The sequence below is a fragment of the Pundamilia nyererei genome, unplaced genomic scaffold (genome assembly GCF_000239375.1).
Source record: "Pundamilia nyererei isolate P.nyererei 1_Seehausen unplaced genomic scaffold, PunNye1.0 scaffold00024, whole genome shotgun sequence".
In the NCBI taxonomy this organism is placed as follows: domain Eukaryota; kingdom Metazoa; phylum Chordata; class Actinopteri; order Cichliformes; family Cichlidae; genus Pundamilia; species Pundamilia nyererei.
In genome coordinates this window covers 1,526,377-1,538,985 of record NW_005187425.1, presented here as the reverse complement: position 1 = coordinate 1,538,985, position 12,609 = coordinate 1,526,377, and the positions used below count along the sequence as shown (strand labels likewise).

The 12,609-nt window shown below is 37.8% G+C and overlaps 1 protein-coding gene across 1 annotated transcript; it reads left to right on the top strand.

Moving 5' to 3' along the window:
* The first annotated feature begins 1,200 nt into the window (after window positions 1–1,200).
* LOC102205219 (uncharacterized) lies at window positions 1,201–10,050 on the top strand. Its single transcript, XM_005727356.1, has 2 exons — window positions 1,201–1,252; window positions 8,864–10,050. Exon 2 carries the CDS (start codon window positions 8,901–8,903, stop codon window positions 9,681–9,683), a length of 783 nt encoding a protein of 260 aa, XP_005727413.1. The 5' UTR covers window positions 1,201–1,252; window positions 8,864–8,900; the 3' UTR covers window positions 9,684–10,050.
* The last annotated feature ends 2,559 nt before the right edge of the window (window positions 10,051–12,609 follow it).

The window sequence follows — 12,609 nt, the reverse complement described above, 5'->3', positions numbered from 1 at the left end:
GCTCATATTGTGTGCAACCAGAAATTGCAAGAAAAGCATAGCCATTAATTACCGGTGAACTGTTAACAGTTCTCACAACAAATCAGTTTCTTCCAGTGAAAATATCTCATAAACAGAGAGTTTATTGAAGTTCAGTGCCACCATCTCCAAACCATACACCATAGCAGGCTTTTATCAACCCCACATTAAACCCATATGTCACTTCTACCACACACCTTATGTCCACATACATGTCCAACACCACCCTCACATACTTCTCTGCCACTTCTGACTTCCTCATGCAGTGGCTTCCTCTCTTGGCATTGTTTTCATCATTCAAAGCTCCTCTAAGTAATCCTTTTACTTTTTCAGCTGACTCTCTTCACTTGTAAGCACATTTCCATTTCTATTTGTCCTGACCTCATGCACATCCTTTCCAGCTCGATGTGGTGGTTGCCAATAGCTATTTAAGTCGTATTTGCCTCCCTCATCAAATTTGAAAAAGCACAATGTAAAGATGCTGCAAACTTAAATTAAGTAAAGAAAAAGCTAGCAAATCAGTATGCTTTTCCAAATGCTGTCTGTTTACAGATCATCACCATCATCAGCCAAGATGCAATTCTTAGTGGTAGACAAAAAAAAAAGCATTTTTCTTCTAAAACGTTTTTCAAAAATGAAGAAAATCAGAAGTATAGAATAACTTAAAGAATGAAGAAATTCACTGAAAATAAGTGTAGCTTTTCTCTCTTGAACTTCAAGACATTAAATTTTAGGTTGTTCCATCGAGATCAAGTCCAATTCTGGGATTTCCGATAGCACTTGAAAGCAGCAAACTTTGGATCCCTTCCATGTCCTTAACGGGAAACCACCCGTTTTTCCCATGTGTCAAGCCAAAGAAAATCCTCCTCACAGCTCTTATGTGTTATATTTACTGGCAGACAAAAATAAATAAAAAGCCATTTATGGATCCGTCACATTATATAGCTTATGAACGAAAATGTTTTAAATCCAGAAACTTTAATGCAGTGATGACAAAAAACGTATATATAAAAAAGTAAACAATAGGATTCTTCATGGGTCACTTATATTCAGAGCAGACAGAACTTTATTGTATTGCACTTAAGGCTGAACTCAGTCTCTTCCAGATGTGAGTTACAGCTTCCTAAGTGGGATACTTCCCACATCTTGACGTCAGCTGGATGTTTGACTTTCCCTCCCAATTCCAGCCTCACTCTGACGCATTCGCATATCTGGTCCTCAGCAGCATTTTGGGGTAAGTTACACAGCAGAAAACCATGAAAAACTTTCTCTATGCTTACTAACGCTGAAGAGGATTTAGTGTACACTAACAGCTGTCAAATGTGTATTTTTGGGTCCTGTTGTTAACGCTATGTAAGGATCAGAAAGCCGAGCCCTATGTGCATTCTCATATTACATTACATAGCTTATGCATTCCTGGTAGTGTGCGTTATGTAACAGAAGTATTCTCACAAATCTCTTTAGGTGAAACAAATATGCTCATGATGCTGGATTATCAATCGAGAGTGCCTTTAATTCACTGTTTTGTGTCTCTTCACACTTTACTGCGAACCCCTGAAAGTCTTTCTTCTGAGACTGCTGAACAAACACGGATTTCACAGAGATTAAACTTAGGCTGTTAAACAGGACAGAAATTAAAATTAAACTCCGACCCAAAGAATACAGCCTGATGTTTGAATTTTATCAGTGAATCACTGCATTAACAGACTCTTGCTGGACAGCGTTTCATGTTTTTCAAATATGGGGAAGAGAAAGGAAGACAGTGTTCCATCCCAAATATAGTCACATGAAAAGAAAGGTTTACACAAACCTCTGTGTCATTGGGAAACACCAGGTACAACACCGTGATCCTTTTCTTTTTAAGCCATTCTGCTGTGCGTGGGATCACTGACTTGTTGCATCACCCAGTTTCAGCCAAGCTTTAGCTTTGCTACAGATGGATTCACCTTTGACCCCGGAATACTTTGCTATACAAAAGAGTTGATGGTGATAGCGCTGATGTGCTCTGTTTGTTTTTCACTGAACATAGTGCTGTGCATTATGACCAAACATCACTATCTTGTCAAAAGGACACTAAGTCCTCCAATTTAATGAGATGCAACTTTGCAAAGAGAAAAGAAGCTTTCTCCTGGCAATGATTCCAACAAGCCATACTTGGCAAGCACTTTAAACTTTTCTATACCAAGTCTAACTAAATGCTCAATTTGTAAACTACTGTGTAGTGTCTTCTGATGATTTATTTGGTAGCTCCGACTATTCCTCAGTAAGATATGCCAAGCACGTGTGATTAAATGTATTATCACTAAATGAGCTCAGCAAACTGCTGTCAGCCAGATTTTCTGTCACAGTCTTAAACACAGGGGCTGAAGACACAAGGGGAATCTAATAAACCATGAATAGTAACGGCAACCTAGGCATAAAGGAATGAACTTAGAGGACCTAAGAAACTTAAACTCAAACATAAACCATAAACATCAATGTATATATGAACTCAAAACAAGGGGTCAAAAGACCCAGGATCGTGACATCGTCCACGTTTCAGTAACCAGCTTTTCATCATTCATCACATTCAGACGTGACTACTGTGGAGAAGTACAACATGTGGACTCAGAAACAAATTTTTTTTATGTAACTTTGTCTCAAATGATTTTTTTAAAAACTGCTAGGATTATAACTTTTCTTAACTGTTGCTACAACTCATCAGATATTTACAATTTCAATTATGAAAAGCTCCTGTAGAAAAATGGCAGTTATTAGCTATAAATCCTAATGTAACGGTGGCTGTGTTGTGGTTCTGGGTCATTCGACTGCTTATTTTATTCCTTGTGATCCGTGGTTTGTTTAATCTTTATATTTATATTCTCTAGTGTATTTAGTTCTGCTCCTTTGTCTCAGTTGTTATACAGATCACTTCTTCTCTAGTGTTTCACCGTCTTATGTCTAGTTCTTTGTATGCAGTTCATTCATGTCTATGTGTCTTCCCCTTATAGTTATAACGCTTCCTGTGTTATTTTGAGAGTCAGTGCTCCTTGCGTTTTGCTTTTAGTTTTGCTTCCTTCATCTCCTCGCCTGTGATCTACTCCACGAGTCTTCTGTTACCCATCTGTCAAATCATCTATTTCTGTTTCCTGTGTGGTTTCCTGCCTGTTTATTTCATTTTGTATTTTGTGTTTATTTCTCTAGTTTTAGGTTTTCAGTTGTTCTGGTTTTTTTACACTGACTCCTTTGGACTTTGTGTTTTGCTGGACTTTCTACATCGGGCAATAAACAACTTGTCTTCTGTTCACCTTTGCCTCCCTAAGCGTTTCTGCATTTGGGACTCATAGATTTATGATATACTGAGATTTTTGCAGCCTTATAAGCCACTCTGCGTGACACAGCTTTAACAAACATGAGCAGAACAAGAATTTGTTTTTCCTTCTCCTTTTGGAACAGGAAATGGTCAACATTTTGTTTTTGTTAGTTTTCCTTGGGAATAGGATGGGTGTCGGTGATTTTGTGTTCATTTGATTTTTATTTGTGTAAATAGTTGTTCTGTATATGTTGTTGGTTTTGATGGCTGCAGACTGTAACATGCTAATACATGCTCTGTCAAGCATGGATCCTACCCCTCCTCTGTTTGTTGTCGTGCTATATCCCCTTTGACTCAGTCATAACAGCTGCTGGGGGAAACCTTTTTATTTCAAACCCAAGCATTTATTTTCCATTCCCTTTTGAGTTTGCTTTGGACTTTTCATATCAAGTTGATTACCCCCCTCGACATTTTTAGTGGTTGGTTACATTGTGAGATGGTCATTTTAAATTTCTAACACTTTTTCCCAGGTAATCTTTGAAAACAACACTGTTAGAAAGGCCAACTTTGAACCTCATGTCTAATTCTTTCATTGTTGGTCATATTTCATCTGGAGCAGCCCAGAATCTCGCTGTATATCTTGACACACTTTACCCTGTGTAGGATGGGCAGACTTTAGTCCGTGTTGGCCGTGGCCACCTGTCGGCACCACTTTGCTCCAATCCTGAAGCAGAATTAGTCTGAACAAAAGGAAAACACTCACCCTTAAGGCCAATGTCTGTCTGAATGTCAAAATAAATAATTATTAAAAGCTGGTAATCATTACTCTCCACTTCTAGAATTTGCAAGCACAGATCCAACAAGTTTCTTCTGTAAATGCAAAATTAAATAGGATTTCTCTCTCGCTTTATGTTCCTTTAAGACATTTAATGCAATATCCCAGCTCTTATGACAACCATTGCACTTGGTGGAAATGTTTGCTTTCTTGCAGAGAAAAGAAGCCTAATTTCTGTCTGGTAAATATAAAACCACAGGGAGCAGCTTTCAAGGTTAGCTTACCAGAAAGACAAGAAACAGACATTCAAAGTTGTATTTATTAGGTGGCGGCTGTATTTCAGTTGGTAACAGCAACTTTCCCAGTTGGCTGTCTGCAGATACCTACAGTAATGCACGTACGCCAAGTGCACATTGCACAGCTGTAATCACATTTTATCACATTTTGAGTGTATGTGTGTAAAGTCACACAGTTTTCTTATGTATCCAATTCTGCAGTCTCCAAAAATATTATGTTACAAAGAAAGAAAAATACAAAACGGCAATGAACCCTGAGATGTTATGTAAATCTCATCCATTGGTGAATAAGTGTAAGTACAACAACAACAACACTATAAGACTATTTGAAGTTAGATTGTCTTTTGTTTAATGTAACCCAAAGGAAGAATGTAGCGGTCAGCTTCATCCGGACTTCAAAATGAGGCTGAAAGTCATGTTTCTGCACTGATTTTATTGCCAAACCAGAAAATCTACCGACGGTCATAGAAACCACGATTTCAAAACAGTGTTTTCTCTGGAATCTCAAAGCACAGCTGTAATTTTCTAAGTGTGTTTGTCCATGTGAAATTCAATGTGGGCTTTCTGTGCCAAGCAATATATCCTTAACTGGGGTTCAAAAAGAGCACACCCATCACACATGTGTATGAGTGGGTGTGAGTGTGTGCGTGCGTGTGTGGGTCCTAATTCAAACCATCTGTAGATATCGTCCATATCGCCTCTCTTCATGTGTTGGTAAGTAAATATTTAATGCATTAAACGTACAGAGTGACCTCAGTCCATTTTATTTAGTCATTTATGAAAGCGGACCTGAACTGAAAGAGCTTTTTAAAAAATATAGATTATGTTTAAGTCACAACTATATTAGATTTTACTTTTCTCTCATTTTCTTGGCCTCTGTGATTAGTTCAGGTGTGTCTTGTTTTCCACAGCTGTATTCACTTTCATGATTGCCCTCCCTGTTTCCATGCTCAGTGTTCATTGTGCCTCTGGCAATAGCCTGCTTTTCACCTTTTGGATTTTATTTTTTGCTTTATGGATATTTTATGGATATTTTCAACAGCCTAATTAAATGACTCATTTTTGTTCAATCATACCTGTGTACAGTATTTGCATCTTGGGTCTTTCCCTCTACTCTACATAATCAGCCGATTGCGATGGAGTTAAGTTAAATTGGTTGGTTTCTTGGCATGTGCCTAGCTTTAAAGCATAGTCCACTAATTTTCAATTGGGTTTAGCTCAAGGCTGAGAAGGAAATCCTAGAAGCTTAACGTTAGCCTGCTTTATTTAATTTGGATGTGTTTCTAGTGGAAGACCCGATTATGTCCATCTAGCTGCTGATTTGAGGTGAAGTTGAAGAATTTAGAAGTAGTCCTCCTCCTCCTTCTTGTTCTATCCACTTTGTGCAATGTACCAGTACTGCTGGAAGCAAAATAGCCCCTGAGCATGATGCTACCACCACCATGCTTGACTGCTGGGACAGTGTTCTTAGGTTTGAAAGCCTCACCTTTACTCCTCCAAACATCTGTTATCATTGTGACAAAAGGCACACAAATTGGAAATATACAGTAATTGTAGATTTACACAAGTTGGAACGATACCACTGGTCAATTCAACAGTTACTCTAATAATTTCTCCTTTTTATGCTTACAACAAGAAACCACCAGCTGTAGTCAATTATAATCGCTAATGAGAACAGGCCATGGTGCTGTCTTGTTACAATACATTGTAGATCATCAACATGAATCAAGAGACTTAAATGAATGTATGCATATATTTGAGCCTTTATGTATACTTTTGACCCTGTGTGGATTGGAGAAAATCAAAAATATCATTGGATTTCTCCTCAATCGATAAAAAACTATTCTAATAAAGCTTTAAAAGCCCCAAATTACTATGACACTTATGCCCACCTAAGAACATTGTACCAACAGGCAAGCATGTTTGTAAACTTGTAACCACAACTGTATATTTACAACAAAAGCTTTCAGTGCAATATCATCGTGTGTGTCATAGTCCTCGGATTTCTATGCTTCTGTTTATTTTTGGATTTTGTGATTATTTTGAGGTTTTCTGTTACTGTTTTTATGACGTTTTTTATGAGTTTCTTGTGTAAATTTCCAAGATATTTCTCGAGTTGATAATGACTACATATCTATATCTCTGTATCAATATGTCTCCGATGTTCAGCTTTTGGCATATCATTTTGGTCATTATATGGCATTGAAATATTTAAGGTAAACAACAGGGCTGAGGTGTCTTTTACCTAAACTACACAGCATGAAACAAGACGCAGGCGAATAAGGCAAAAACAAAAACAAAGTTATTACAACAATAACATGCAAAATTAATAACTACCCTTCTTTCATCAGTGTATCCATCCATCTATTTTCTTTCACTTATCCAATTCATGTGGGCTAGATAGAATGAAGTGTATCCCAGCTGTCACGTTATTAATATAAGATTTCATGATAACAGGCAGCCAACTGATATCCTTTACTTAAAGGGTTAGCGTTTGGCATCAGGACTTTCTGCTTGATTCGATTTAGGAATGGCATTGTGTCTGCTAGAAAGCTTTGAATTCAAACCTTTCCTGTGTGTGTGTGTGTGCGTGTGTGTACTGTTTTTACTTTATTTATTTATTTATTTATTTATTTATTTATTTTAAATTCTTGTTCAGGATCTATTACTCTAGTAATGACAAACTCAGTTCGCTATTTGTTATTTTCAGTGACTGAATAAATGAAACTATAAAAACAAACTAAAACTGCAAACAAAAAAGAGAAAAAAATAAGAACATTGAAAGTCATTAATAAAATATGTTCACACTGATGTCTCCCTGTTTCAAGCTCACACAGTCAATACAACTTTATTTGTTTGTTTTCTGGCATGGTCCCAATGTTGTGACCCAGGGTTGTGAGTTACAGTGGTGTGAAAAAGTGTTTGCCCCCTTCCTGAATTTTTCTTGTATGTTTGTCACATTTAAATGTTTCAGATCATCAAACAAATTTAAATATTAGACAAAGATAACACAGGAAAAAAAAAGCAGTTTTAAAGTGTTGTTGTTTTTTTTTTAATTAGGGGGATATTAGATCTAAACCTACATGGCCCTGTGCGAAGAGTGAAATATTCTACGGACTGACAAGGCAAACGTTTTTTGGATCCACAAACTTTTTGATGGTGTGCATCCCATTTTGTTAAAAGTAACAAAACAGTGTGATGACTTGAGGCTGTTTTGCTGCCTCAAGACTTGGAAAATGTCCGGCCATCCGTCTAATCTCAAGATGAAACGCACTTGGGTTCTGTTGTAGTCCTTTATTCCTCATTAGGTGATGTCTGTCTTGTCTCTGTGTTTGGTTTCCTTCCTGTCTGTGTTTCTGTTCCTTCTGTTCCTTCTGGTTGAGTTTTGATTGTCTTGTGTGTGCTCGGTACAGTTTTGCTTCCCTTTGTCTCATTGGCTAGAATTAGTTCAGCTGTGTGTTTTTTCTTCAGGCATCTCGCCTCTGCCTTCCTCTTCTCTTGTCTATTTAAACTTGTGTTCTTTGTTGCAATCGTCCTCATGTTGTGTCCCATGCATTCTGTATTTCTTCCATAGTGCCTAATTTGTAAGTTCCTCGTTCCTGCCTTCTCAGTTTTTTGTTTGTTGTTTTGTTCCCATGAGTTTAGCAACAAAGCTGCTTTTAGCTTATTTCTCGATTTCTCAAGTCTGCATTTTGGTCCCACTCCTGTCTGCCTTACAGTCAGCCCTAAAGCTTTTACCACTGAAATGGATGTTTCTTCTTAAGTGCTGTACTATTTTATTACCGTATATGATCATTCCCATAATGTTATCATCCACTCTGGAAACTGAGCATTTATACTTAAACTTCTATATTATGGTGCATAGAAATATAATAACTAAGACACGAAAAAGACAGCACATTACACCAGTGTTACGTTCATTACACTGGCTTCCAGTGCATTTTAGAATTCATTTTAAAATCTTGGTACTGACTTTTAAAGCTTTGAATTGTGATGCCCCTGCCTACATTTCTGATCTTTTAGAACCCCACGCTCCTTCTGGCAGCCTGAGATCATCTAATCAAAGGCTGCTGGTAGTCCCACGAACACGTTTTAAGCCCGGAGGTGATAGATCTTTTAGAGCGGTGGCTCCCTCAATCACTACGTTGCCTTGATTGTATTTATTCTTTTAAAAAGCAGCTTAAGACTCATTTATTTAGATTGTCTTTTAATTAGATTTGTGCTGTATGTTTGATTTTCTTTTGTGGTTTTTATCCTGTGAAGAGGGCTATTTACATAAATTGAATTGAATTGAACTGTAAAAAACAATAAAGAACTAATTTTAAAAAATCTGAACAGACCGACTGTCTGTTCAGAGAATAGTAGCCTTTCTTTCTAATTGTTCTTTCATTGTTCACCTTGATAATCATGGCCATAATTTACTAAGACTGCAACAATAAGTGCGATTTGCTGATAATAATGTAATGTTGTGTTTAAATGCAGGACTGATGAAGATGCTCGAGACTCTTCTTCAGCAGTGATGGCTGCTTTCAGCCCCCCTGCCCCTTTCCTCTGTGTGCTGCTGTGTGTTTCGGTGGCTCTGCAGCGATCTGACTTGCACCTGGCTTATGTAACCCACAACAGCTTTTTGTACTACTCCTGCAGCCAGGACCCACAACCCTGCAGCATCTCATCGCTTACAGATTGCGTATGCAAGGACATCCAGCTCTCCACACTGCACCGCCTGCAGTCGCACTTGTCTCCTGTTTTCCAGATGAGACGCTTAACCGTTTGGTTCACGTCACCGTCAAATGCAGCACGTCTGCTCAACAACTCAGAGGTGAGGCACCTCACACTGATCTATTGCGGATCCAGTGGGATGCCTCCTTTTAATCCGGAGGGATATTTTGCCGTGCACCACCTGGAGAGGCTGACGGTGGTCAACCTGCCACAGAAGCCATTTTATCCCTATCCAGATTTGAACAGAGCCAAGACTGGAGACCCAGACAGAGAAAACAATGCTGACTTAGACACAAATAGGTACAACACAGAAATAGACACAAATCTGGACTTAAGGAGAGATTATTTAAGTCTGTCTCCAGCACAGGTCCAAGACATCTTCCTGGGCAGGGAGCTCGGAGCAGAGTATTATGAACAAGCCAGACTGGGAATCATCCACAAATCAGTGCTGGAGGGGGGAGCAGTGGTTAAAGCATACACAGTAAAGACACACATAGACAGCAGTGGTGCGCTGCCTTTCCCTGAACTCCACCTGCCGAAATTGCCAGAGACATCTGTCATATATGTCACTTTTGTCTACTGATAAAAAAAATAGTTTAATCTCTTTTAAAAGCAGGATTTCAGTCATTTGAATTAGTGGTGAAAATGTCCACGTTTCTTGGAAACTGAATGCATTTGAAAGAGTTTACATTTGTTTTTGCATTCTTGTCCTGGGAAAAAGTTTTGGTTCACTAACTTTAATCACATCAGGCGGCCCAAGAGTTTGCACAGTTGTTTAATTGTGTGTTAAAATAGGCCAATCACAGAGTTTTGCTGTTTCTATGTTTATGCTGAAGGCAACGGTTAGAAAGTACAATCTGTTTCCTTCCTGTGTTAGCCAGCCGACCAATATTTACTCTTTTGTTTCCTATGCAGTGCTGTGAAAAAATATTTGCCCCTTCCCGATTTCTTTCCTCTTTTCACATATTCAGCACAGGGTTCAGATCATCAAACAAGTAAATACAAAATACAGTTTTAAAATGGCAATTTTTATTTATTGAGGGAAAACTGCTATCCGAATCTACTAATTGATGACTCATACAGGAGGTCACAAAAGAGCCCATAACATAATCTAAGTGTTGGCTTCACTTCAATCAGTTAAAATCAGAGTTCATGGTTCAACAGTAAGAAAGAGACTGGGCAGAAATGGCATCCATGGGAGAGTTCCAAGGAGAAAAATCACTGCTGACCAGAAAGGAAACAAAAGCTTGGGAAAATATTCTATCGACTGATCAAAGCAAGAGTCAAACATGGTGTGATGTTTGTGTGATGGTCTGGGGCTTTTTTGCTGCTTCAGGATCAGGACATAGATGACTTGCTGTAATTGATTGAACCATGAATTTTGATCTCTAACACAAAATCCTGAAGGACAACTGTCCAGCCATCAGTTCGTGCCCTGAAGTTCAAGCACACTTGGGTTATGCAGCTACCAAGCAAACCTCTAAACAGGCGATTTGTGCTTGTAAAGCCTCCAGTGTGGCTAAAGTAAAACAAAATACTGTGGGCCAAAATTCCTCCACAGAGATGTGAAAGACTCATTGTCAGTTATCACTAATGCTTGAATGTGGTGCTTGCTGCAGTAACCAGAGGCACAACTAATTATTAGGCTTAGAAAATGACTTTTTCACATAATGCCAGGTAAGTTTGGAAAACCTTTTTCTCATAAATACATTAAAAACTGCATGCTGTATTTATCCTGGTTGCCTTTGACTAATATTAAATTTTGATTGATGATCTGAAATACGTGTGACAAATTTGCAAAAATAAATAAAAATGGGAAGGGGGTGAATCCTTTTTCACAGCACTGTATGTGATAAAAAAAAATGGAGAATGCAATGAAAGCTGTGGTCCACTTCCTTAATCTAATGTGAGGCTGCAACACCGTTTCATATACTGCAGCAGTTTTTTGCATGTCATAATGTCAAGCACAGTGAATGTTGTGAAAAGGTGGAGGGTCCCTAATTGCAACTAAACATTCAGCTGTTTCAAAATGATTTGGTGTAATGTTGACTTATAATAACTTCACTTACTCACAGTCTCACGTGTCTGCCAATGCTAGAAAAAAAAAACGAAAGAAGTTCATTTGTAAGCACAACATGTTTTTACGAATCCCTCCCAGTTCTGCTTTCTCGAGCTGACTTTTTATTATTTTTTGTGCGATCAGCAGAGTTTTTTGTGAAAGTATTAAAAACAACTTTTTGTTGTTGTTGTTCCAGTTACAGCCTAATTTTTCTATGTTTTTATGATTTCATGAGTTCAGTATAATTTCTATGATATAGTGAAGATGGATTCTCAGCTCACCAAAAAGCTCCTGGTATAGTGGAAGAAGTTGGTCTTCGAGGATGTTTTTATGAAAAAGCATGGGCCACACTGTAAATACCTTATTTTATAGATAAATTTGACTTATTTCAAAATAACTCTTTGAAACTTTTCCATAGATTGCACAAAATCTGAATATAAAAATGAAAGCTTTTTTTGGCTACGAGTGCAGAAATATATGAGCTAAATTGTTTGGGGTGGCTGTGGATTACAGAACAGGACATCTACTAATGAGACAAATATTGAACCTTATGTTGCTCCTGATGCATTCGCTGGCATGTGACTGTGTTCTTGTTAGATACGCTCAAAAAAATCTGTTGTTGGATGAACACAATTTAATCATGGCACCTTTTTCCACGTGATTTAACCAAGTACAATAACCCATTTTTGATCATGTCAAACCAACACATTTGGCATTTGGTGGTTTAATGTAATCAGATTACGTTGGATCACCGTAGTATACTTGCATTGACTTGAAGTGACTGATTTAAATATGTAGAGTGAAATTTGTTTTAATTCATTCTACAAAAGTTAAAAACTTTAGGAAAACACAATGAAATCTTGTTGTTGGAACAACTACTTTGTTAATCAAGGCAATTACTGCTAGTCTTGCTTAATGAACAGATACGGGTGTTGATGATTTCATAGAGACAAAGAACCATTTGCACTTACATTCACGGGTAATTTAGAATCACCAAAACCTAACTCTAATTACACACAAACCAGCCAGATTGTGGATTTGAACCCAGGCTCTTCTTGCTGGGAGGCAACAGTACTAACCATCACGCCACCAAGCTGTCAATCCAGGCTCAACAAAGCTAGGAAAGCTATGATTGCAAGGGTTGATGCAGAACTTTCTGCAAGTTTGACATCTAATGTGATCTTGTGAATGTCGTGAGTCCAGGTAATGAACCACTCTTACTAGATTGTATCATTTCATCTCAACAAAAACAAATTAAGTTGCTGAATTTCATGTAGATGCTACATGATTCAATTACGTTCACCATAGAAACGTGAAATTATTTAGTTCAAATTACAAGTTTGGATCTTGTACATGTAACAACCACCCAATTTCATTTTTTTGAGTGTAGAAGGTATTTGTATGATTTTTTGGGCTAAATGGAACATGTTGTATAAAGTGGTCTTAGTGC